Below are 27,512 nucleotides of genomic sequence, written 5' to 3'. Positions count from 1 at the left end.
ATTTTGTAACTAAGGTTGAACTTTTGTTAATCAGTGATGGTGCTGCAAACTTCTGGCGAACCATACAAACAGTGTTTAATTCCTATATTTATACTTTTAATCACTCAAATCCAGAAACTCTCGTATTAACTTCGCACAGAATCATCAGATTTACACGTAATTTCTACCATGATCAGATTTATAGCCTCTCACAATCAGTAACAGTTTGAGAAAATTCAAAGGAAAAATGCCTTTACTCGAATATTAATCTGTGTATTGCAGCTGTCAAAATCATTGATTAGCCATGAAATTTTTACTCTATGGTACTCCACAAAACAACCACTAATCTCAACCCCAAACTAGATCCAGCTATTATAAACCAATAAAAAACTTACAAAATAGACAACACACTGCGCAACCATATAGAAAATTTCCCCCTGCTTAGGTTCTGTGGTGCAAAATTGAGAAGCCCAAACATTTCCTTCAAACTTTGCTCTTGACCTTCAAATCCAACCAGTTTTGCAATAAGAGTGGCACCCTGTGTAATATGGTCCATGTCTGTTGTCTTAGTCCAAAGATTCTGGACCAACTTCATCCTTCTATTGCTTGAACTCAATGAAATACCCCACTTAAGGAAAATATCCTCTCTCTCTTCTTTAGAGAGTTTCTTCTGCATTTGGCTGCACAGCATCTGCCTCTCTTGATTCAAAGCCCTCTTGCTGTTCACAATATATCGAAAAACACATTATCTTACTGTGCTTGCATACCTATGGCGTTCTCTGTGTGTGTGTGTATTTGCTGTTAAATATGAAACAAATATACCTTGAAGTAAGACTTAGAATTCTTCCATCAACCAGAGTTTCTTTACCCTGGGAAAATGTGTCATTCAGGAAGGAGAGCTTCCTGAGCTCGACCTCCATGTAGAAAGAATCTGTTGGATCACCCTTAAACAGAAGGAAGAAGTAGGTCCTGTGAACCAATGAGACACTGCAAACATGCCACAGTTCAATAATCTCCCCTTGGAGCCTCTTAAATTCTGAAGCCCACTTCATGGCACTGTCTAGGTCATCTTGGATTGGATCCAACCCTACATCTTTTACACTCTTTGCTGATTGAATGACTTCTGATTTTGTTTCTTGTTCCTATCAACCATGATTCAATATAAAGTGAATGAGGAGTTAGCTCATCAATCAATCAGATGTGGAAAAGAAAGGGGAAAATGGATAGACTGAGAGGAGAGAATACAAATAATAATAGATAAAAATTAAAGATGTATGATACATCCCGCTACACAGCTGAATAAAAATTAAAGAAGTATCATGTAAACAAAAACATGGCCTCAATGTCCTATTGTTATCTAATAATGAGGTCCATAATTGACCGACACATTGATAAAAAAATGTAGGAAGAGAAAAGGTTTTGAGCTTTTAGAAAAAGAAATCATGATAAAAGAAAACAAATACTCACCAAATGATCAATCAAGTACTTCATTCCTGCATCTGAGTTACTGACGCTGGAAGTGCTCTTCCAATCAATTGCATTTTCAGTTGTCTGCATTTGATAACCATCAACAGCAGCACTACCCACAGAAGTCAATGAGCCATTGCTTGATGATTCTTCAGCATCATGGCCCTTCTTCAGTGCAGAAAAATTTCTTTGAGAACCCTTATTTCTTCCTTTGAAAATTTTCCCAAACCCCACAGGTGGTGTGCTTTCATTCTTTTCTACCTTCTCAAACAAATATGCCGGTGCACTCGTCAATCTTGCTCTGCAACTTCTACTCCTGATCATCTTCACACTTCTAGAACTAGACATGCCTTCTTCCACCAACCATGGAGATGGTTTTTCTGGTGACGGTAATATAAAATCAGAATACAAGCAATTCAGCTCTTTCTCTTCCTTCAGTTGGGGTGACTCTAATTCTTGATTTTCTCTATCTTCATTCTCGGCCTCTGTCAATCCTGAGGTGCCTGTGTTTACATTAGGCGATGAAACATTTGATTCTGCATATCTCTGTGGGCTAGACTCTGACATTTGAGAATTTCCATGTCTTTTTTCACTTGACTCATCTGTTGTGATGCACTGAACTTCCTTGCAGAGATTGCCTGGATTTTCACAAGTCAGTTCTTCGGTATCCTTCCCATGCAAACCATCACCAACAAGACTAGAAGTGCAAATTGACGGTTTCGGAGTTTGAACAAAATTCTCTTCAAAGTTTACAAGTTGGATGAAGTTCTCATCTGAATTGCTACTATTGTCTCCAGCAAAGCACTGAGAAGCGTTAAAAGACCTGATGCGAATATCTAGGAAACGAGGATCCTCTGATGCAGATGAATATGGCACTGAATTTTCAGATTTAAATGAATTTTGCACTCGCAATTTAGGGTAATGATGATCTGGATCTGCCTGGACAAGGAACAGAACTTAGAGAAGACAAATGGAGATAATGGATGCTTTTAGCAAGATAAAATGACGAGGGAGAGGTGGGGAGGTTGTGCATACTGATATTGTCGAAGATCCATCATCTTCAACCGCTCTTAGGAGATTCTCCACCTGGGAATTAACCAGTTCTAGTTGCTGATTCAGCTTCAAAACCTCTCTCCCTAGCTGCATGAGAAGATTAAAACTGAAAATTCACAATTTAACCAAAAAGAAAATTTGTTACATGAATGAAAAAAAATCATTCATGTGAATCCCGATGGCTATAGACATAATTGTTTGGCACTAATATTGAAACGATAAATAAAAAGAATTATAGAAAAAAGGAGTGAAGGAGGAGAAATCAAGACTTTTTGCAAGTTGCAAAAGTTTTTGAGAAAAGAGAGACAGATTGGACTATTTCGTAATAGGGGATGCTCCCAGACCTAATTCAATACATAGGTCAATGTAGGCTATACGAAGTTTCAATATGCAATATGGGAGTGTGAGAGAGGGCCGGTTTTCAATGGAATCAACTTCATATTTTGGTTAAGTTAACTTCTTGTGTAAGCTTTCTTTATCTGCTCTGGTTGAATTCTAGCAAATGGAGGGCTCACAATAATTTTGTTTTTCCAAAAGCCCTCATGATTTGCAGTCATCCAGCTGTGGTGACTCGAATAATATCAAACTCCATATATGATCAGCCCATGGGTAGCCTCTCTGGCAATTGGACATGTTTCCTAGTTGCTCAACTTTCTGAACCTTGGATTTTATCCCTAACAATTACCCGGGACATAGATGGAAACTGGTTTGCAAAGTTCCCAGGGTTGACTGGGTTGACTCACAGGAATGGGATTCACCTTTGAAACATATATGATAACATGGATATGTTTGCACGTATGCACATGTCTGTTGGATGAAAATATGTTCATGTTGGAGAGATAAAATGTGCAAAAGGAGGTTTATAGTTCACGCCATTTGCAGAAGATGGACATACTGAGAGCAAAAATGCAGGAAGAGAATTATGTTTTGAAGCTTTAACAGTGTGGTCTCCTGATAAGCACAAAGAGAATAAAATTAAATAGGCTCTATGAGGCGGATATATGATATAGCTTGTGCATTTAATATTTATTGATATTTACCTCTATTTCCTTAATTCAAGTGTTCTCTCATAATATCAAGACGTAGACAGATGGTAAGAAGTTAACAGGTACTCAATGTGATGCAATTACCTTTTCAATCTGAAGGTCTTTTTCTCTCAGCACTTTTGTGTATTCTGATGTGCTGAAATTAGATCCTGTACTTCTCAACTCACTCTCCAATCTAGCTAATTCTCTTTGCAGTTTCTTCACGAGTGCCTTATCAGATACAACAACATTGACACGTGCATTGGTTGTCACTTCTTTAGCACAATTGGCAAACAGGAGGGTGTTCCTAGATTGCTCAACATGGGATCGTGCTGGGCTTATAGTACAGATAATGGCAGTCCTAGCATTGCCTCCTAAGGAAGACTGTAATATGCGGGTCAGCTTTGAATCTCTGAAAGGAATGTGACCATTTCTTCCTTTGCTGCATCCAGCCATAAAGATATAAATCAGAACATAATTTTATATTCAGTTTATAGGGCTTGATTTATGCATGCACTAAAGGGAAGAAAGAAAACAAAAAGATAAATTAATAAGCTCCAGAAAATGCAAAAGATTTCAACATACCAATTAGATGAAGAGTTATGTGTGTGTATTTAAGAGCTTCTAGAAAGACAGAATGACAGTGGCAGACAGAATGACAGTGGCAGACAGAATAACAGAGGCGGAAACGTAGGAGATTTCAATGGTGGTAGAGGATCTCAGCGTCCTGGAAAAGTAGTTCCTACTTTTTGACTCTGGCGGAACATTTGTTATTACTGCCGTGAACCTGGACACACTAATAAGACATGCCTAAAACTTCAGAATAAGAATAAACAATCACAAATGGCATACATAGCAGTTGAGGCCTCTTTTGATCAGGGAATTTTGATATCTGCAGATGGATATGCACAATTCACTCAATACTAGGCATTTCTGAAATCTTCTAATTCTCCTATCACTGCAATTGTTGAGTCAGGTAACTCTATTGTATACCTTGTGTCTTCAACCTCAAAATGGGTTATTGATTTTAGTGCTACCGATCATATGTCAGGTAATTCTACTTTTTGTCCAATTTTAAATCTCATACATCGTCTTCTTATGTTATTCTTGCTAATGGTTCTAAACCTTCTGTCATGGGTTCTAAACATGTCAACTTAACATCTTCTCTTTCTGTATCCCTCTGTGTTATGCCTTCCTAAATTCTCCTTTAATTTGCTTTCTGAAACAGCGATGAAAAAAGAAAGAGAGAGAGATTTTGAGAGAAAGAGATTTTGAGAGAAAGATTCCTGATTATACCCCTCAAGCCAATTGGGTATATATACTACTTACAAAAATAAATTAATTCCCTAATTATAGCCTAATCATATCCCAATTATATCACACAATCATATCCCTAATGATGCACACAATCAATACAAATCTAGGCTATTTACATAAAGTATCTCAACACTCCCTTTCAAACTGGAGCGTACATGTCATATACTCTAAACTTGTTACAAATATATTCGATTTGTGAACCTCGAAGAGATTTTGTAAAAACATCAGCTAGTTGGTCATTTGAGTTGATAAAGCTAGTAGAAATGCATCCCGATTCAATCTTTTATCTAATAAAATGGCAATCCACCTCTATATGCTTTGTCCTCTCATGAAAACTGAATTTGATACAATATGGAGAGCAACTTGATTATCACATATCAACTTCATTTGGCCAGTATCACTATATTTTAATTCCTGAAGGAGTTGCTTTAACCAAATGAGTTTGCATGTTGCTAGATCCATAGCTCGATATTCTGCTTCTGCACTTGATCTTGCAACCACACCCTGTTTTTTACTTTTCTAAGATATAAGATTCCCTCCAATCATAAATACAATATCCTGAAGTAGATCGTCTATCTGAAAGAGAACCTGCCCAATCTGCATCAGAATAGTCAACAATTTGTGAGTGATCCTTGTCCTCATAGAGTAGACCCTGTCCTATAGCTCCTTTGATATATCCAAGAATGTGAATGCCTGCATCCCAGTCACTACTGTAGGGGGTTTGAAGAAATTGACTAACCACACTTATAGCAAAGGAAATATCTGGTCACATGATAGTGAGATAATTGAGCTTGCCAACTAATTTTCTGTATCTAGCAGGATTTTTAAGTGGCTCCCACCGTTCAAGAACAAGTTTGACATTTGGATCCATGGGAGTGTCCATATGTCTACAGTCTAACATGCCAGTTTCTTCCAATATATTCAAAGCATATTTCCGTTGAGAAATCGCAATACCTGTTTTAAATTGTACCACTTCAATCCCTAAGAAATACTTTAATTTCCTCAGGTCTTTTGTTTGGAAATGACTGAACAAATATTGCTTAAACTGAGATATTCCATCATGATCATTTCCTGTAATGATAATATCATCAACATAGACTACCAAATAGATGCATCTATCACCATTATGACGAAAAAATACAGAATGATCAAAATTATTTCGAGACATTCCAAACTGTTGAACTACACTACTGAATCATCCAAACCATGCTCTTGGATACTGTTTTAATCCATACAAAGAGCGCCGAAGATGACACACTAAGTCTGACTCCTCCTAAGCAATAAACCCTGGAGGTTGATCCATGTAAACTTCTTTGGCGAGCTCTCCATGAAGAAAGACATTTTTAATGTCCAGTTGATAAAGAGTCCAGTGATCTTGGCTACTGGAGAGAAAGTATCACTGTAATCAAGTCCAAAGATCTGTATGTAACCTTTAGCTACAAGGCGAGCTTTAAGGCGATCAATTTTGCCATCAAGTCCCACCTTAACTGTGTAAACCCATCGACAACCAACAATAGATTTGCCAAGCGATAAGGATACCAGTTTCCAAGTTCCATGGTTATGAAGAGTAGTCATTTCCTCAACTATAGCATTACACCAACCAGGATGATCCAATGCTTCTCTAACTGTCTTGGGTATAGAGGCAGCAGACACAACAGAAATAGAAGTATAATAGGAAGAAGGCAAATGATGGTAACTTACAAAATTATAAATGGGATGAGGATTTCGAGAAGAGCGAATTCCTTTTCAAAGAGCAAGAGTAGGAGTAACTGTTACTGAAGGCATGAACAAAGTAGGTGATGATGGAACGGGAGGTGAGTCATTAGAAGTACCTGCATTAGGAAGAGAAATGTCATTGTTATTAGTAGATGGGTGAGATCGATGTGTGTAAACCTAAAGAGGTGGCATAGAGGTGGGAGATGGACACACTTGAGGCAAAGGAAGATAAGAGTCGGAGGTATAGGCAAAGCTCTAGGAACAAAGGTTTTATGTGCTGGACTCGAAGAAAAGTAAGGAGAGGTTTCAAAAAAGGTGACATCTGCAAACACAAAATATCTATTAGTAGTAGGATCATAGCATTTATAACCTTGTTGAAGCAGTGAATAGCCGAGAAAGACACATTTAACCGATTTGGGCTGGAGTTTGTCTTTGCCAGGAGTATGATCATGAACAAAGCATATACATCCGAAAACATGCAGAGACAACCGGATGAAATTGTGGTTAGGAAATAGAACAGAATAAGGACTTTGATGCTGCAAAACAGAGGAAGACATTCGGTTAATTAAGTAACAGGCAGTAAGAAAAACTTCCCCTAAAAAACGCAACGGAACATTGTGATGTAGGAGTAAGGTGTGTGTTGTTTCAATCAAATACCGATTTTTTTGCTCGGCAATCCCATTTTGTTGTGGGGTATGAGAACAAGAAATCTGGTGAGTAATACCCTGAGTAGATAAGAAATGAGTGAATGAGGAAGACAAATATTCTCGTGCATTGTCACTTTGCAATACCTTAATGTGAACACCAAATTGATTATAGATTTCAGCATAAAATTTTTGAAAAATAGAGAACAACTCATAATGATTCTTCATCAGAAAAAGCCAAGTGCAATGAGAATAGTCATCAATGAAGATAACAAAATATTGAAATTCCAGAGTTGTACTAACCTGACTTGGACCCTAAATATCTAAATGAATAATGTCAAACATAGAAATGGCCCTATTATTGACCCGCTTGGGAAAAGAAGCTCGAGTTTGCTTCCTAAGTTGACAAGACTCACATTCTAAAGAAGGCAAGGAAGAGAGACTAGGAATCAATTTTTGTAACTTCTTCAGACTTGGGTGTCCCCAATGACTATGAATGAGTTCAGTGGAGGTGATAGACACAAAAGCACTTGGAGGGTTAGACATAGAAAAATAGTATAATCCGTGTGACTCATATCCTGCTCCGAACATCTTTCCAGTACTTCGGTCCTGCACAACCACAGATTCAGCAGTAAAGATGACTAAACAGTGAAGATCTTTAATCAATTTACTAACAGAGATTAGGTTGTATGGACATTCAGGGGTGAATAAAACATTGAGCTGATGTTGTATCCACTGCTTTTTTTTATCAAACGCCTCTGTTCTTCATGGTGATATCTCTTATAATATTTTGTTTCCTATTGAATCACGTATCTTTAGTTGTACTTGTTTTGTTTGTGATATCCGTCCACAGATTACTAAGTTGGATCCCAAATCACTTAAATGTGTCTTTCTTGACTACTCTCGGCTTCAAAAGGGGTATCGTTGTTTTTCTCTTGATCTTAATCGATACCTTGTGTCTGCTGATGTAATATTTTTTGAGTCCACTCTGTTTTTTCCACCATCGTCTGTTTATGACACCCAGGGGGAGGAAGATGACATCTTGTTATACACTATTCGCTCTTTGTCTCATTCTCAGACTCTTCCTTCACCTTCCGCTTATGTGTCAGGTCGTCCTCCTATTTTCCTTGCCTCCAGGAAATCGGGCTATTGGGTGTAAATAGGTGTTTGCAGTGAAAGTAAACTTGATAGATCTGTTGCTCACCTCAAGGCCCGTTTAGTGGCTAAAGATTATGCTCAAACTTATGGAGTTGATTATTCTGATATATTCTCTCCAGTTGCCAAACTCGCATCTGTTCGATTGTTTATTTCCTTGGCAGCTACACATGTTGGCCTTTGCATCAACTGGATATTAAAAATGTTTTTCTCCATGGTAACCTTCAAAATGAGGTTTATATTGAGCAACCACCTGGTTTTGTTGCTCAGGAAGAGTTAGGCAAGATTTGTAGATTTCAAAAATCTCTCTATGGCTTGAAACAAAGTCCTCGGACATGGTTTGGCAGGTTTAACGAGCTGGTCCAACAGTTTGGAATGAAGATGAGTAAGTGTGATCACTCTGTGTTTTATAAAAATTTTGATAGTGGAGTAATTCTATTATAAGCTTGATTTTCCTTCCTGTTTAGTTACCGTCTCTCATGTATAAATAAGTTGTAATCTCTATTGTGATATACAATAAATATTATCTTTCTACATGGTATCAAAGCCTTTCTCATAGAGATTTTTTTTCTCTTTTCTCTCTCGTAAAGTTTTAAAATTTTTTTGGAGACTTAGGGCTCCGTTCATTTGGGTTATCCATAAAGGGTAACATTTGGATCTCACCATCGCTGGAGTCACCACACCGACTCCTTGTCAGATTTGAGGTTTGTTTGCCGTTCGGGTGTTGGGTGGAGGTATTTTATTTGGTACTGTTCAGGGGTACTGTTCATCGGCACTGTTCATCGGTACTGTTCACGTGGTACTGTTCATCGGTTCTATTCACGTGGTACTGTTCACTCCGGGTACTGTTTTCTGATTCTGTATTTCTTTTGTTGCTATCGTTTTTGGGTTGGTTGTCCTTATGGTTGAAGTTAAAACCACCACCGTAACTGATGTGATTCCCTATGATGACTAAAATCACGGAACACAAATTGAATGGATCTTCCGATCAGGGAATTTTGATATCTGCAGATGAGTATGCATAATTCATCCAATACCAGGCATCTATAAAATCTTCTAATTCCTCCTCTATCACTGCAATTGCCGAGTCAGGTAACTCTACTGCATGTCTTGTGTCTTCATCCTCCAAATGGGTTATTGATTCTGGTGCTACCGATCATAAGTCAGGTAATTCTACCCTTTTGTCCAATCTTGAGTCTCATACATCGCCTTCTTATGTTACTCTTGCTGATGGCACTAAATCGTCTGTCATGGGTTCTGGTCATGTCAACTTAACCCCTTCTCTTTCTTATCCTCTGTGTTATGTCTCCCTAAGTTTGCATTTAATTTGCTTTCCGTGAGCAAACTCACTCGTGCATTGAATTGTTGTGTCTCATTCTTTCCTGATCACTGTGTTTTTCAGGATCTTTCGACGAAGCAGATTATTGGTAGAGGAAGTGAGTCAGAGGGTCTTTACGTCTTGGATCAGCAACTACCTCGATCTCCTCGATCTCTGGTATGCTCCACGCGTTTAACACCTTTTGATGTTCATTGTCGTTTAGGGCATCCTTCTCTCTCGGTTTTGAAGAAGTTATATCCACAGTTTCATTCTTTGTCTATTCTAGATTGTGAGTCTTGTCAATTTGCCAAACATCATTGTTTACCTACACTGTCTCGAGTCAATAAACGGGCTTCGTCTCCTTTTGAATTAGTCCATTCAGATGTTTGGGGTCCTTGTCCTATTGTGTCTAAGTCTGGCTTTAAGTATTTTGTTACTTTTGTTGATGATTTCTCTCGTACTACTTGGTTATTTTTAATGAAGAGTCGTTCAGAATTATTTTCTATTTTTTGTGCATTTTATGCTGAAATCCAAACCCAATTCAATACTTCCATCCGTATATTGCAAAGTGATAATGCTAAAGAGTATCTCTCTGGGGAATTTCAATCTTATTTGTTACAAAAAGGAATTCTTCATCAGTCCTCTTGTGTTGCCACTCCTTCACAAAATGGAGTTGCTGAAAGAAAAAATCGACATCTTCTTGAAGTAGCCAGAGCCCTCTTATTCCAAATGAAGGTACCTAAATGTTTTTGGGCTGATGCTGTATCCACTGCTTGTTTTTTGATCAATCGCATGCCTTCCTCCATCCTTCATGATGATATCCCATATAACATTTTATTTCCCACTAAATCTTTGTTTCCTATTGAGCCACGTATCTTTGGTTGTACTTGTTTTGTTCGTGATGTTCGTCCACAGGTTACTAAATTGGATCCCAAATCACTCAAATGTGTCTTCCTTGGCTACACTCGACGTCAGAAAGGGTATCGTTGTTTTTCTCCTGATCTGAATCGGTATCTTGTGTCTGCGGATGTAACATTCTTTGAGTCCACTCCGTTTTTTCCGCCATCATCTGTTTATAACACCCAGGAGGAGGAAGATGACCTCTTGTTATACATTGTTCGCTCTTCATCTCCTCAGACTACTCCTACACCTTTCGCTCATGTGCCAGGTCGCCCTCTCATCTTTCATGTGTATCCCAGACGCTTAGAGGACTCTGACTCTGTTCTGCTACCCGCTTCTTCGTCGACCGATCCTGCTCCGACTGATCCTTCATTGTCTGATTTGGATTTGCCCATTGCTCTTCGCAAAGGTAAACGTACTTGCACTTATCCTATTTCATCTTGTGTCTCTTATGATCAATTATCCTCCTCTTCTCGTTGTTTTGTCACTGCTTTAGATTCTATTTCAATTCCCAAAACTGTTATTGAGGTTTTGTCCCATCCTGGTTGGCGTGCTGCAATGGAAGAGGAAATGATGGCCCTTGACACTAATGGTACTTGGGAGTTGATGTCCTTGCCCCCAGGAAAGCGGGCTATTGGGTGCAAATGGGTGTTTGCAGTGAAAGTAAATCCTGATGGATCTATTGCTCGCCTCAAGGCCCGTTTAGTGGCCAAAGGTTATACACAAACTTATGGAGTTGAATATTCTGATACATTCTCCCCAGTTGCCAAGCTCGCATCTGTCCGATTGTTTATTTCCTTGGCGGCTACTCATGATTGGCCTTTGCATCAACTGGATATTAAAAATGCTTTTCTTCATGGTGATCTTCAGGAGGAGGTTTATATTGAGCAACCACCTGGTTTTGTTGCTCAGGGGGAGTCAGGTAAGGTTTGTAGACTTCAAAAATCACTTTATGGCTTGAAACAGAGTCCTCGGGCATGGTTTGGCAGGTTTAGTGAGGTGGTCCAACAGTTTGGAATGAAGATGAGTAAGTGTGATCACTCAATGTTTTATAGAAATTCTGATAGTGGAGTAATTCTTCTTGTAGTATATGTGGATGATATCGTTATCACAGGAAGTGACATTGCTGGCATCACATCCCTAAAAGAATTTCTTAAAACACAGTTTCATACAAAGGATTTGGGTTCCTTGAAATATTTCTTAGGAATCGAAGTTATGCGGTGTAAGGAAGGCATCTTCTTGTCTCAAAGAAAATATGTTCTTGATTTGTTAGCAGAAACAGGAAAATTGGGTGCTAAGCCTTGTAGTGCCCCAATGACCCCTAACCTTCAACTTACCACAGAAGACAGTGAGCCATTTGCAGATCCTGGAAGGTATAGAAGATTAGTTGGCAAGCTGAATTATTTGATGGTGACTCGTCCTAATATTGCATATTCAGTGAGTGTGGTAAGTCAGTTTATGTCTTCTCCTATTGTTGCCCAGTGGGATGCTATGGGACAGATTCTTTGTTACTGTTATAAGTTATAGAAAGTAAATATGTTAATATAGGAAGTAAATATTGATAGATGGGTCAGTTGCTTAATCCTAGGGATTGTATAATCATAGACTTGATTTTCCTTCCTATTTAGATACCCTCTCTCATGTATAAATAGATTGTAATCTCTATTGTGAAATACAACAAATATTATCCTTCTACATAGTATCAGAGCCTTTCTCATAGAGATTTAATTTTTCTCTCCCGTCAAAGTTTTTTTTAAGAAAAAAAAAAAAAATTTTTTTTTTGGAGACTTAGGGCTCTGTTTATTTGGGTTACCCATAACGGGTAATATTTGGATCTCACCATCGCTGGAGTCGCCACATCGTTCCCTTGTCAGATCTGAGGTTTATTTGCCGTTCGGGTTTTGGGGGAGGTGTTTTTATCGGTACTGTTCATCAGAACTGTTTACGGGTACTGTTCATCGGTACTGTTCACGCCGGGTACTGTTTTCTGATTCTGTGTTTCTTTTGTTGCTGTCGTTTTGGGTTTGTTGTCATGGTTGAAGTGAAAACCACCACCGTAACTGATGTGATTCCTATGATGACTAAAATCACGGAACACAAATTGAATGGATCTTCCAATCAAGGAATTTTGATATCTGCAGATGAGTATGCATAATTCGTCCAATACCAGGCATCTCTAAAATCCTCTAATTCCTCCTCTATCACTGCAATTGCCGAGTCAGGTAACTCTACTACATGTCTTGTGTCTTCATCCTCAAAATGGGTTATTGATTCTGGTGCTACCGATCATATGTCAGGTAATTCTACCCTTTTGTCCAATCTTGAGTCTCGTACATCGTCTTCTTATGTTACTCTTGCTGATGGCACTAAATCTTCTGTCATTGGTTCTAGTCATGTCAACTTAACCCCTTCTCTTTCTGTATCCTCTGTGTTATATCTCCCTAAGTTCGCATTTAATTTGCTTTCCGTTAGTAAACTCACTCGTGCATTGAATTATTGTGTCTCATTTTTTCCTGATCACTGTGTTTTTCAGGATCTTTCGACGAAGCAGATTATTGGTAGAGGGAGTGAGTCAGAGGGTCTTTACGTCTTGGATCAGCAACTACCTCGATCTCCTCAATCTCTGGTATGCTCCACGCGTTTAACACCTTTTGATGTTCATTGTCGTTTGGGGCATCCTTCTCTCTCAGTTTTAAAGAAGTTATATCCACAGTTTCATTCTTTGACTACTCTAGATTGTGAGTCTTGTCAATTTGCCAAACATCATCGTTTACCTACACTGCCTCGAGTCAATAAACGGGCTTCGTCCCCCTTTGAGTTAGTACATTCAGATGTTTGGGGTCCTTGTTCTGTTTTGTCTAAGTCTGGCTTTAAGTATTTTGTTACTTTTGTTGATGATTTCTCTCGTACTACTTGGTTATTTTTAATGAAGAGTCGTTCAGAATTATTTTCTGTTTTTTGTGCATTTTATGCTGAAATCCAAACCCAATTCAATACTTCCATCCGTATATTGCAAAGTGATAATGCTAAAGAGTATCTCTCTGGGGAATTTCAATCTTATTTGTTACAAAAAGGGATTCTTCATCAGTCATCTTGTGTTGCCACTCCTTCACAAAATGGAGTTGCTGAAAGAAAAAATCGACATCTTCTTGAAGTAGCCAGAGCTCTCTTATTCCAAATGAAGGTACCTAAATGTTTTTGGGCTGATGCTGTATCCACTGCTTGTTTTTTGATCAATCGCATGCCTTCCTCCATCCTTCATGGTGATATCCCTTATAACATTTTGTTTCCCACTAAATCTTTGTTTCCTATTGAGCCACGTATGTTTGGTTGTACATGTTTTGTTCGTGATGTTCGTCCACAGGTTACTAAATTGGATCCTAAATCACTCAAATGTGTCTTCCTTGGCTACTCTCGACGTCAGAAAGGGTATCATTGTTTTTCTCCTGATCTGAATCGGTATCTTGTGTCTGCGGATGTAACATTCTTTGAGTCCACTCCATTTTTTCCGCCATCATCTGTTTATAACACCGAGGGGGAGGAAGATGACCTCTTGTTATACACTGTTCGCTCTTTGTCTCCTCAGACTACTCCTACACCTTTCGCTCATGTGCCAGGTCGCCCTCCCATCTTTCATGTGTATTCCAGACGCTTAGAGGACTCTGACTCCGTTCCGCTACCTGCTTCTTCGTCGACAGATCCTGCTCCCACTGATCCTTCACCGTCTGATTTGGATTTGCCCATTGCTCTTCGCAAAGGTAAACGTACTTGCACTTATCCTATTTCATCTTGTGTCTCTTATGATCAATTATCCTCCTCTTCTCGTTGTTTTGTCACTGCTTTAGATTCTATTTCAATTCCCAAATCTGTTATTGAGGCTTTGTCCCATCCTGGTTGGCGTGCTGCAATGGAAGAGGAAATGATGGCCCTTGACACTAATGGTACTTGGGAGTTGATGTCCTTGCCCCCAGGAAAGCGGGCTATTGGGTGCAAATGGGTGTTTGCAGTAAAAGTAAACCCTGATGGATCTATTGCTCGCCTCAAGGCCCGTTTAGTGGCCAAAGGTTATGCACAAACTTATGGAGTTGACTATTCTGATACATTCTCTCCAATTGCCAAGCTCGCATCTGTCCGATTGTTTATTTCCTTGGCGGCTACTCATGATTAGCCCTTGCATCAACTGGATATTAAAAATGCTTTTCTTCATGTGATCTTCAGGAGGAGGTTTATATTGAGCAACCACCTGGTTTTGTTGCTCAGGGGGAGTCAGGTAAGGTTTGTAGACTTCGAAAATCCCTTTATGGCTTGAAACAGAGTCCTCGAGCATGGTTTGGCAGGTTTAGTGAGGTGGTCCAACAGTTTGGAATGAAGATGAGTAAGTGTGATCACTCAGTGTTTTATAGAAATTCTGATAGTGGAGTAATTCTGCTTGTAGTATATGTGGATGATATCGTTATTACAGGAAGTGACATTGCTGGCATCACATCCCTAAAAGAATTTCTTAAAACACAGTTTCATACAAAGGATTTGGGTTCTTTGAAATATTTCTTGGGAATTGAAGTTATGCGGTGTAAAAAAGGCATCTTCTTATCTCAAAGAAAATATGTTCTTGATTTGTTGGCAGAAACAGGAAAATTGGGTGCTAAGCCTTGTAGTACCCCAATGACCCCTAACCTTCAACTTACCACAGAAGACAGTGAGCCATTTGCAGATCCTGGAAGGTACAGAAGATTAGTTGGTAAGCTGAATTATTTGGCTGTGACTCGTCCTGATATTGCATATTCAGTGAGTGTGGTAAGTCAGTTTATGTCCTCTCCTACTGTTGCCCAGTGGGATGCTCTGGGACAGATTCTTTGTTACCTTAAAGGGGCCCCAGGGCGAGGCCTATTCTATGGTAACCATGGGCACTCAAATATTGAATGCTTTTCTGATGCTGATTGGGCAGGCTCGAAAGTTGATAGGAGGTCAACTACTGGGTATTGTGTTTTTGTGGGAGGTAACTTGGTCTCATGGAAAAGTAAGAAGCAAAATGTGGTCTCCCGTTCTAGTGCTGAATCTGAATATCGAGCCATGGCAGAAGCCGTTTGTGAAATCTTGTGGGTACGTCAACTGTTGGAAGAAGTTGGGTTTTCAAATTCGGTGCCTGCTAAGTTGTGGTGTGATAATCAAGCAGCTATCCACATTGCCTCCAATCCAGTATTTCACGAGAGGACCAAACACATCGAGATTGATTGTCATTTTGTTCGTGAAAAGGTTCAACAAAAGATAATATCAATAGAACATATCCAAACTGGAGAACAATTAGGAGATATTTTCACTAAAGCTCTAAATGGGACTCGAGTCGATTATATATGTAACAAGTTGGGCATGATTAACATTTATGATCCAACTTGAGGGGGAGTGTTATAAGTTATAAAAAGTAAATATGTTAATATAGAAAGTAAATATTGATAGATGGGTCAGTTGCTTAATCCTAGGAATTGTATAATCATAGACTTGATTTTCCTTCCTATTTAGATACCCTCTCTCATGTATAAATAGATTGTAATCTCTATTGTGAAATACAACAAATATTATCCTTCTACAGTTACCTTAAAGGGGCCCCAGGGCGAGGCCTATTCTATGGTAACCATGGGCACTCAAATATTGAATGCTTTTCTGAAGCTGATTGGGCAGGCTCGAAAGTTGATAGGAGGTCAATTACTGGGTATTGTGTTTTTGTGGGAGGTAACTTGGTCTCATAGAAAAGTAAGAAGCAAAATGTGGTCTCCCGTTCTAGTGCTGAATCTGAATATCGAGCTATGGCACAAGCCGTTTGTGAAATCTTGTGGGTACGTCAACTGTTGGAAGAAGTTGGGTTCACAAATTCGGTGCCTGCTAAGTTGTGGTGTGATAATCAAGCAGCTATCCACATTGCCTCCAATCCAGTATTTCACGAGAGGACTAAACACATCGAGATTGATTGTCATTTTGTTCGTAAAAAGGTCCAACAAAAGATAATATCAACAGGACATATCCGAACTGGAGAACAATTAGGAGATATTTTCACTAAAGCTCTAAATGGGACTCGAGTTGATTATATATGTAACAAGTTGGGCATGATTAACATTTATGATCCAATTTGAGGGGGAGTGTTATAAGTTATAGAAAGTAAATATGTTAATATAGGAAGTAAATATTGATAGATGGATCAGTTGCTTAATCTTAGGGATTGTATAATCATAGGCTTGATTTTCCTTCCTGTTTAGTTACCGTCTCTCATGTATAAATAAGTTGTAATCTCTATTGTGATATACAATAAATATTATCTTTCTACATGTGGTATAAGAAAAGTATTTTCTTATCTCAAAGAAAATATGTTCTTGATTTGTTGACAGTAATAGAAAAATTAGGTGCTAAGTCTTGTAGTGCACCAATAACCTCTAATCTTCAACTTACCACAAAAAACAGTGAGTCATTTGTAGATCCTAAAATGTATAGAAAATTAGTTGGCAAACTGAATTATTTGATGATAACTCGTCCTGATATTGTATATCCAATGAGTGTGGTAAGTCAGTTTATGTCCTCTCTTACTGTTGCTCAGTGGGATGCTCTGGGATAAACTCTTTGCTACTTGAAAAGCTCCAGGACGAGGCCTCTTCTACAGTAACCATGGGCGCTCAAATATTGAATACTTTTCTGATACTGATTAGATAGATTTGAAAGTTGATAGGAGGTCAACCACTGGATATTGTGTTTTTGTGGAAGGTAACCTGGTCTCGTGGAAAAGTAAGAAGTAAGAAGCAAATTGTGATATCTCGTTTTAGTGCTGAATCTAAATATCGAGCCATGACACAAGCCGTATGTTAAGTCTTGTGGGTACGTCAACTGTTGGAAGAGGTTGGATTTACAAATTCGGTATCTGCTAAGTTGTGGTATGATAATCAAGTAGCTATCCACATTGCCTCTAATCCAGTATTTCATGAGAGGACCAAACATATCGAGATTGACTGTCATTTTGTTCATGAGAAGGTCCATTTAAAGATAATCTCAACAGGGCATATTAGAACTGGAGAATAATTAAAAGATATATTCACTAAAGCTCTAAATGGGATCCGGATTGATTATATATGTAACAAGTTGGGCACAATTAATATCTATGCTCCAACTTGAGGGGAGTGTTATAGATTATAAGAAGTAAATATGTTGATATAGGAAGTAAATATTGATAGATGTGCTAGTCTCTTAATTTTAGGGATTGTATGGTCATAGGTTTGATTCTCTTTCCTTTCTAGATAAGGTTTTTCATGTATAAATATATTGTAATCTCTATTGTAATTGATACAACAAATATTACATTTCTACAGCTATCATAGTCAATTCTTTACAATATTCCAAGAAAGTCATCTATTTGTAAAACAAAAAATCCAGATCTTGTTTTCACATGAATAGTTAAGTTTCTAGTTATATACTTCTTATTATAATCAAATTATAAGCTAATTCAATCTTTGTTTTCTGAGTTAGTGAGGAGTGTTCAAATTTCTAAGCACTAGACACTCAAGTAATTGGAACACATTTAATGGTTTTGAACGAGATCGTCCATTTGTTTATCAACTACTGCCAGAGAAAGGAAACAGGAAAAATGGGAAGTCTTCGTAATGAACAAAAAGTAAGCAACTATAAGAAAATAGGAATGGATCTAGTGCATATTTACACGCATCAAATCATCTCCTAGCGGTAAATCTTATATATATTGTGAAAAACAGATTGCATGAAAACTAATCAGTGCACCTTGTTGGCATCATTATAATGCATGATCAACTTTTATTCTGCAAGAGAGTTGACACTTCATTCTGATTTATTTTCCCTTCTATTTTTGAACTGGTTTGAAATCTGAAGACACGATTGAATGACCAATGCAAATGCAAAGATGCAGCAGTTTATGGACAAAACCTCATTACGTTCAGTGGCTTCAAATTGTGCAGGCATGTATTTCTAAAAGTGCATTGGTGGATGACAGGAAGATGAGATAAGGCCATAAGGGATGCTTTTAGTTCTACATAAAGTGATGAAGCATAATTGCTGTAATTTCTCGTTAGACTGCTGCCAATAACAATGATGTCAAAACTTTGAAATATGATAAATGTTAAAATAACAGCAAATACATCTGATGGGATAAATTGAGTTCTCAATATCATACTTAAAAAACTAAAAAATTAGCTGGCAGCAACACCAATTAAGTATCATTGAAATCTTAAAATTTTGAAACATGTTGCAAAGTACCTCACCTTAGCTTACGGATAACAGTCCCCAATGTCAGTAAACTGCGATTTATGTGGCACCCTTCCTTTAACCTCATGCCTGCTGACAGAGACTGAGATGCACGCTCACTTCCCGCTAGGTCAACAAAATTCTGCAAACAGAACCATTATTATTACAGATGTTGAAGAGAATGCAAGATAATCATAGTTTAGTTGATATATTGTTTTGTTTTATTCTTTGCTGACTTATGGGCATAATTGTCCTTTTATAATCTGAGCACCTGTTACGCTCCACGTGAGGAGTATATAAGCTCCTCTAAAACTAAGTTTCGGATTTATCTTACTCTTGTAAAAACTCATTACATCTTGAATAAAAGGAAAAAGGCATGCTTTTCCTTCTTTCTCTTCATGGTATCAGAGCAGGTTAGGGTTTGCACCTTTCCCTGTCTCTTCCGTTCATCCTCGTCATTCCCTTTTTAAAACAACCTTTACCGAAAAGAGCCGGCTTACACGCCAGGTGAACGCCATCACCAGTCCTACACCGAATCTGGCTTGCATGACAAGCAGATCTCGTTAATCTTTCCGTTTTCCTTCAAGACGGCCTCAACTCAGTCAGATCTACAAGCTTACACCACGATCTGTGGCTAAAACGGACAAATCTTGTCGATCATGGCAGAACGAGGGAATACCAGTAAAGAAGGCAAAATCACGGAGGCGAAGGACAAAATCCAGATCGGAACTCAGAATCTTGGAGATCCTCTGACTCTCCAGTCTTCGGACCATCCAGGTATGGTTTTAGTATCTGCTCCTCTGATAGGGACAAATTTTAGGTCTTGGTGTAGAGCCATTAGGATAGCCCTAGGAGCCAAACAGAAACTGGAATTTATAGAAGGCACCGTTACAATACCTGATAAAGGATCTGATTCCTATGAACAATGGAAGCGATGTGACTTTATGGTCACATCCTGGATTCTAAATTCTATATCCAGAGAGTTAGTCGATGGCTTCATTTACACAGCCTCAGCTAGGGATCTCTGGCTTGAAATTACCGAAAGATTCGGTGAGTGTAATGGAACCATGATCTATGAGTTGCGTAGGAAAATATCCTTGATATCTCAAGACAATGCCTCTGCATCTGTCTATTTCACTAAATTGAAAGGGTTTTGGGATGAATTGGGATCAATGGAGACCCTTCCTCCATGCACCTGTGGAGCATCAAAGGCAATTGATGAAATTAACAATAGAAATAGGCTAATGCAATTTCTTATGGGCTTGAGTGATGCCTACGGAACAGTCAGAGATCAGATCCTGGGGATGGATCCTCTGCCCTCTGTAAATAAAGCCTATTCTATGGTACTGAAATTTGAGTCTCAGAAGGATATTCTGGGAAACATTAATGGGAACACTGAACCTCTAGCCTTGATGAATAGGACATATAAACAATATCAAGGAAAACAAAGGGGACCTGGCCCAAAAAGGGGGCATTGCTCCTACTGTGACATGGATGGACATGTCAGAGAGGGCTGTTTCAAGTTGATAGGCTACCCTGAGTGGTTTAAAACGAAAATTAAGAATAATGGACAGCCCTCTAAAGCAAATAGAAACATAGGACATGAACGAAAGGTTGTGGCAGCTGTTGAGGGCACCCCACATAAAAGGGACACACCTCTTGACATGCCTAACACATCTACTCAGATAAATGACCTCAATATCATGATGAACTCCTTACAACAGGAGGTAAGCAAACTGATGAAAGAAAAGGCTGTGCTCACAGCAAATACTCATCAATTTGACTACAACAATGAATATCATTCAGACTCAGATCCAGCTATCTTTGCAGGTACTTCTAACTCTAAGTCTATGGCTTGTGCATTTATTCATAAGCACTATAATTGGATTCTTGACACTGGTGCCATTGACCACATGTCTTCGAATCAATCATTCTTTAATGAGTTAGAGCTATTAAATAAGCAAGTTTTAGTTTACTTACCTGATGGGAATACTATGAAAGTTTGCTACACTGGTTCTATCACACTTTCAGATTGTATGCACCTGAAAAATGTCTTATTTGTTCCAAAGTTCAATTATAATCTTCTTTCTGTTAGCAAATTAATCAAAGATTGTAAGCTAAGCTGTTTTTTTCTTCCTTCCTGTTGTATTATTCAGGACCTAATGACTAAGAAAGTGGTTGCTGTGGGCAAAGAAGAAGCAGGATTATACAGATTGAATCAGATGAGTTTTATGCCCATTGAAATTGATAAACAATTAGTTGCTATTCTGAATACTATGCCTGGATTACATTCCTTTGTAAATACCATGCTTTCTACACATTCTATAAATAAAGAAAGCCAATCTTCTCGAACTGAATCTTGTATGTATGCTAGTAATATTGTTGATTGGCATGATAGACTAGGGCATGCATCCCTTGGGAAACTCAAACATATTGATGTGCTTAAACACACTAAGGGTACTCCTTTACAGTGCCAAACCTGTCCCCAAGCCAAGCAGGCCAGGTTACCCTTTTCCCTTAGTACCACTGTTGCTAAGGAACCTTTTGATCTCCTCCACATAGATATTTGGGGCCCTTATAACATAGAAAGTGTCACAGGAGCAAAATACTTTCTCACTTTAGTTGATGACAATACCAGGGCCACCTGGACCTTCTTAATGCGCCTTAAAAGTCAAACTGTTCATATCTTATCTACATTTCTGAATATGGTGCAAACTCACTTCAATGCCTCTGTCAAGACAATAAGGACAGATAACGGATGTGAATTTCTTAGTAATGATTGCTCCAGACTGTTAAATCAAAAGGGCATAATACATCAAAGATCTTGTCCTCACACTCCTCAACAAAATGGAGTGGTTGAGAGAAAGCACAGACATATTTTAGACATGGCTAGAGCTCTCAAAATACACTCTCATGTCCCACACACTTTTTGGTCTGAATGTGTCCTTACTGCCACCTATTTAATAAACAGACTTCCTATGGCCCAATTTGGGTGGCAGAGCCCTTATGAGCGTCTCTATGGGAAAGCCCCTGATTATTTCCATCTAAAAAAATTTGGATGCCTTTGTTTTGCCACCAAAACAAACACTCACAAAGACAAATTTGGTACCAAGTCCATTAAGGCAGCCTTTATTGGTTATGCCAGTAATCACAAAGCTTACAAACTCTATGATCTAGCTACTGGTGCTATCTTTGTTAGCCGTGATGTTGTGTTCTATGAACACATTTTTCCCTTTAGCACACAATCTTTGCAACCCCCTGTGGTGCTGCCTATTTCCATACCTGATTCAGAGCCTGTCACATCTATATCCTCACCTTCTCAGCCTTCTCCTGATCTCTCTGGCCTCCGAAGGTCTTCCAGAGCCATTAAACCACCAGCGTGGCTGGATGACTTTGTTGCCACGGCAATCACCACTGTCCATCCTCCCATTTCCACCATTCACCTTTCACCTTCATATCAAACATATGTCCTGAACATTTCTCGCATTCCAGAACCTGCCACCTACATTCAGGCATCCCAAAATACTGATTGGGTTAATGCAATGCAACATGAATTGCATGCCCTCGAACAGAATAACACCTGAATCCTTACAACCCTTCCTAAAGGCAAGAAAGCCATAGGTTGTAAATAGGTCTATAAGGTCAAATGTAAACCAAATGGTGACATTGATAGATTCAAAGCCCGGTTGGTCGCCAAGGGTTACAATCAAATTGAAGGTCTTGATTATAAAGACCGGTTTTCTCCTGTTGCCAAATTGGCTACAGTTCGTATTCTCATAGCCCTTGCTACTCATAAACAATGGCCTGTGTTTCAACTTGACATAAACAATGCTTTCTTACATGGCACCTTAGATGAGGAAGTCTATATGCTTCCACCACAGGGTTATGATAAGGCTCTGCCCGGGCAAGTCTGCCTCCTCCAGAAGTCCTTATATGGACTTAAACAGGCTTCTCGGCAATGGAATCTTGAGTTTACAAGTTTTTTGCAGACACTAGGTTTCACCCAATCTGCCCATGACTACTGCCTGTTTGTTAAATGCACTACTGACTATTTTTTGGCCTTGTTAATATATGTGGATGACATTCTTCTTACTGGTACCTCTACTGTTGCTATGACTAAGGTTAAAAATGCTTTACATTCCAAGTTCACCATTAAAGACTTGGGGTTTCTGAAATACTTTCTTGGCCTAGAAGTGGCCAGATCATCTACTGCTACTCTTTTAAGCCAAACCAAGTATATTTCTGATATTTTGAGGGATGCTGGTATGCACTCATGCAAACCAGCCTCCTTTCCCTTGCCTAAAGGGCTGCATCTCTCTCTGGACACAGGAGATATTCTTCCTGAACCCCATGCTTACAGACGTCTAATTGGGAGGTTGCTATATGTTAATCTTACACGGCCTGACCTCAGTTATGCTGTCCAGCATCTGAGCCAGTTCATGCATCAACCCCGCAAGCCTCATTGGGAGGCTGCCATGCATGTCCTTCGCTACTTGAAAGGCACTATACATCAAGGGCTATGCTTTCCTGTTACTGCCACCATGCCTCTCACAGCTTACTGTGATTCTGATTGGGCCTCCTGCCCCTTTTCGCGCAAATCTCTCACTGGATTCTGCATTTTTTTTGGATCCTCATTGGTTTCTTGGAAAACCAAGAAACAACCCACTGTCTCAAAATCATCCGCTGAGGCGGAATATCGTGCTATGGCAAGTACTGTTTGTGAATTATTGTGGATTTCTTATATTCTTCAAGACTTGCAGGTGCCTACTCAGCTGCCAATCCCTCTCCACTGTGACAATCAGGCTGCCTTGCATATCGCTGCTAACCCGGTGTTTCATGAACGTACAAAACACATTTCGATTGACTGCCACATTGTCCGTGAGCAGCTTCAGCGGGGTTTCATTCACCCTTCGCATGTTTCCACCACTGCTCAACTTGCAGACCTGCTCACCAAGCCTTTATCTTCTGATCAGCATCACCACCTTTGTTCCAAGTTGCCCCTGGTCTCCATCCCAGTTCCAACTTGCAGGGGGCGTGAAGAGAATGCAAGATAATCATAGTTTAGTTGATATATTATTTTGTTTTATTCTTTGCTGACTTATGGGCATAATTGTTCTTTTATAATCTGAGCACCTGTTACGCTCCACGTGAGGAGTATATAAGCTCCTCTAAAACTAAGTTTCGGATTTATCTTACTCTTGTAAAAACTCATTACATCTTGAATAAAAGGAAAAAGGCATGCTTCTCCTCTTTCTCTTCAGATGTTGCTGTCAGTTTTCCAGATGAAACAGAAAAGGGGAAAAAAAAACCTTTTAAGGATTCCTACCACGCTAGCTGCAAGGGTGCTTGACTTGTCATTGCCTAAATCCCCGCATGCAGAACTTTCAATTGTCTGACAAAACTCATTATCAGTAAAACAATACAATAATTAATTTTTTGCAGTGCGAATTTAAATTTCATAGAGAAATGAACATTGCATTATACCAGTCTCAGAATTTGATGAGATCTGGAACTTGTTTCATTCATGGATGTCTCCCCTATTTGTCTCTGAGCTGCAGAAATACACCTGGACATTGTAAAGTATGTAGACACGGGTCTTGAAGTGAAAGCAAAAATTAGTTAAGGGAATGACTTGCCTTCACACACAGATAGAAGCTCTTTGAAATGATTCCAGTCCCTTAGAGTCTCCTCTGAGAGTCTCTCAACAACTGTCCCTCTCTGTTAACATTGACAACTGTTATTGCATTGGAAAATGTATAATACCCGGTCTTAACTGTACAAAAAACTAATATTACCTCAGGGTCATCTAGAAGTCGAAGAGGAGTTGTATCCATACTAAGGAGGTCTCGGACAGATTCATTGTAAATTTCCATAGCAGAAAACTTCAAAATAAACTCTCTATTCTTGTGCTATAGAAAAAGAAAACCAGAAAGTTCTCATCAAATCAAGGAGAAACCTAAATCACTTGATAAAACACTAGATTAAGAGTGACAATTTTGCATTACCTTGTCTATATAATCATAAATATCTACTACAGTGTACTCGGTAATTCCATCCATAGTATATGTCTTTCCACTACTTGTTTGTCCATATGCAAATATACTTGCTGAAATAATTATCAATAGAAGGAAAATGAGAAGATAGGAACGTAAATATGAAATTGAGGAAAATTTCATCCAACAGGCACATGAAAGAAATCAGCAAGAGACTACTTACAGTTTATACCATTGACAACTGAAAGTGCAACCTCCTTAGCTCCTTCCTCATACACCTGCCTCGTGGAGGATTCAGGCCTAAATACTCTATCTACAACCAACAAATTAACCAAAGAACAGAAAAGGGAAGCAAAATGTAAGAGGATGGTATCATGAAAAAACATGTGGTGTCTAATTAATTGCTCAAATAACCTTGTACAAATACATTACTCAGAAGAACATTAATAAACACATGAAAAAAAAAATACAATCAACTTCACAAAATGCCAATGGAACAAAAATATTTCTCAATGCCTAAAAGTGCATAAGTAAGCATTAGTAGATTAATAGAAAATAAACAAAAAAATCAAAAAGAAAAAAGAAAAAAAAAAAGCAATATGATCCAGGTACCCAACAACAGATTCAAAACATTATTTGAACAACAGAATAAAATTTTTATCAGTAAACTAACTGTGGTGGGATATTAATCCTTCTATATATCAGCAATTTTTGGCATCTCTGGGATGCATAATTGGAGATGCAATTAAAATATAAAAGAAGATTATATTAAACTGTGAAATAAGCAAATTTCTTACCAAATGTATAGACAGTTGGGCACAAGGAACTCTCAGGAACTGAAAGATTGTTCCTGTATATGACAGTGTTATTGTTGATGCATTCCCAATCTGATACATCATTTCTTGCAGTTTCCTTCTCATTCAAAGGCCTCAGGCGGACTGAAACAAGAGTTTTTTCCTCATCACCACTGGACCCCTTTATCGGCTCCTCATCAGCGGCCCCCATCTCTAACCTTTGTCTCAACAAGACTGAAAATCACATAATATGTAGGGAAGTCAATGTATGCTCATATAAACCACACAAATATATAACTTTGCCTCTTTCCATCAGCTCCCTCTCTTTTCCTTAATGTTTAGCTAATGTATTAAGGTCGGAATTTGTTTAATAAAACAGGTTTGCTGGACTCATGGAGAACATAAGGGCCACGCAACCTTAACTGCCACAATCATATACATCGGCAAACTAATCATGGGTTAGTGCTAATTCACTGAAAATTTTGGTCAGTTCTTTGTCTCAAGCAAGAAACCCTTTTTTTTTATCATTTCTTAATTAAAAAATACAGACATGAACATACATATAAGCCCATTGGTAAGCTATCATTCTTGGAGTCAAACAAATGGTTGTTGTCCAATGTGATTGACGAATTTGGATTTTTCTTAAATGGTCCTAATAACAGTGCCAAACACCTCGATCTTCCCTTGTTACCTTTACACCATCTGGATATCGAATATATTTCGTAGTATAATATAAACATAAAAGAACAAAATTGTAGCAGTGAAAGTGATAAAAATAAAATAAAATAAAATTTCGTTTTCAACCTTGGAGAGTGAAAATTTCAGATTCTCTTTCAGGAACTATTTGTGGCCTCTGGAAGAATCCTCACCGACTCCATGTGCAGATTATCTGTATTACAACCATCCACACCAAATTGAGACGAGGGCGCTTGGACTTTCTGCTCCAAGATTTTCGTGTATTCGGCTGTTTCGATATCGTCTAAATATAGCCCAGTAACGAGCAGAACTCTCATCACAGGTACCCGGACTCCCAAAAAGCAAATATTGTTCTTATTTTAACCAATATTGCCAAAAGTGAGGCCTTACGAATCAAAATATTGCCTGCATCTATCAAAGGAAGAAGAAAAAGAAGAATATGCATGAAATTGGAGTTCAACAAGTCATTTGAAAATCCAAAATCTTGAACCAGGAACCAGAAAAAGAAATTCAAAATAAAGTTAGAATTCAAAACAGGTATGAATTGAATTCCAAACAGAATCCAATTAAATGTAACTGAACAATGGCTTGACAACAACGGCAAATGAAATTTGAATTTTTTTCCGCGAAATTCTCAGGATCAAGTAGTTTCAAACTTTAAGAAACATTTTCAAAATCATTCGAGAAAAACAAAAAATGTAGACGATTATTATTATCTAACCTGAAGCAGCTCTGATTTCATTAGAAAAGCCGTGAAAATTGAAAGCAGAGAAAATGGAGATCGAGAGAAAACGGATTCTCTCTCTCTCCCCCTGGCCTGTGGGGAATTTTGCGGGAATGGTTTATATGAGAAAACGAAAAATGGAAAATTGGAAAATTTGGAAATGGGATTCTTGCGGGTTAGTTGCCTCCTTAGGCTCGTAGTCTTAGCTGATTTTGGGATGTTGTCAGCCTTCGATGTGAAACTACCGCGCTAATCTAAATTATAAAGCTAAGCTAACCAATTTCAAAAAAAAAAAAAAAAAAAAAAGCTAAGCTAACACATCCATTAATTAATTTGCATATTTAGCTTAATTAAAGTTAGTATTATTATTATTATTTTACCTAATTTGCTTCATCCTCAAGCCTAAATAATTCCCTGATTTCATTCGTTATTTATTTGTTAGTTCCATGTTAACTAATAAGATCTTTTCAAGTTTGATCAC

At 38.4% G+C, this 27,512-nt stretch overlaps 1 protein-coding gene across 3 annotated transcripts; it reads right to left on the bottom strand.

Annotated features, from left to right (window-relative positions):
* Positions 1–209: 209 nt before the first annotated feature.
* LOC110601744 (kinesin-like protein KIN-7H) lies at positions 210–27,268 on the bottom strand. Of its 3 annotated transcripts, none has more exons than XM_043958579.1 (16): positions 27,029–27,268; positions 26,416–26,718; positions 25,615–25,845; positions 25,041–25,130; positions 24,830–24,930; positions 24,620–24,733; positions 24,461–24,542; positions 24,309–24,376; positions 24,151–24,216; positions 18,842–18,966; positions 18,507–18,653; positions 3,630–3,966; positions 2,482–2,586; positions 1,447–2,385; positions 802–1,121; positions 210–698 (listed from the first exon to the last, which is right to left on the bottom strand). In XM_043958579.1, the coding sequence occupies exons 3-16, from the start codon at positions 25,820–25,822 to the stop codon at positions 371–373; spliced, it is 3,030 nt and encodes a 1,009-aa protein (XP_043814514.1). In that variant the 5' UTR covers positions 25,823–25,845; positions 26,416–26,718; positions 27,029–27,268; the 3' UTR covers positions 210–370. The 3 variants fall into 3 exon arrangements, with proteins under 3 accessions (XP_043814514.1, XP_043814515.1, XP_043814519.1); XM_043958580.1 differs by having other exon boundaries at positions 26,481–26,718; XM_043958584.1 differs by lacking the exon at positions 18,507–18,653 and having other exon boundaries at positions 27,029–27,267.
* Positions 27,269–27,512: the final 244 nt, after the last annotated feature.

This window comes from Manihot esculenta, chromosome 1, assembly GCF_001659605.2.
Source record: "Manihot esculenta cultivar AM560-2 chromosome 1, M.esculenta_v8, whole genome shotgun sequence".
Taxonomy (NCBI): domain Eukaryota; kingdom Viridiplantae; phylum Streptophyta; class Magnoliopsida; order Malpighiales; family Euphorbiaceae; genus Manihot; species Manihot esculenta.
The sequence above is the reverse complement of the archived record's forward strand: the minus strand, read 5'-3'. Positions and strand labels throughout refer to the sequence as shown.

What these genes read in the sequence shown, in the direction of transcription:
- LOC110601744 (XM_043958579.1), bottom strand. Translation starts at nt 25,822, where the DNA reads ATGGGGGCCGCTGATGAGGAGCCGATAAAGGGGTCCAGTGGTGATGAG. An exon ending in CTCATCAAATTCTGAGACTG is followed by an intron (nt 24,217 to 24,308) that starts GTATAATGCAAT and finishes GAGTTTTGTCAG; the next exon opens with ACAATTGAAAGTTCTGCATG. An exon ending in AAGACCTTCAGATTGAAAAG is followed by an intron (nt 2,587 to 3,629) that starts GTAATTGCATCA and finishes CTTCTCATGCAG; the next exon opens with CTAGGGAGAGAGGTTTTGAA.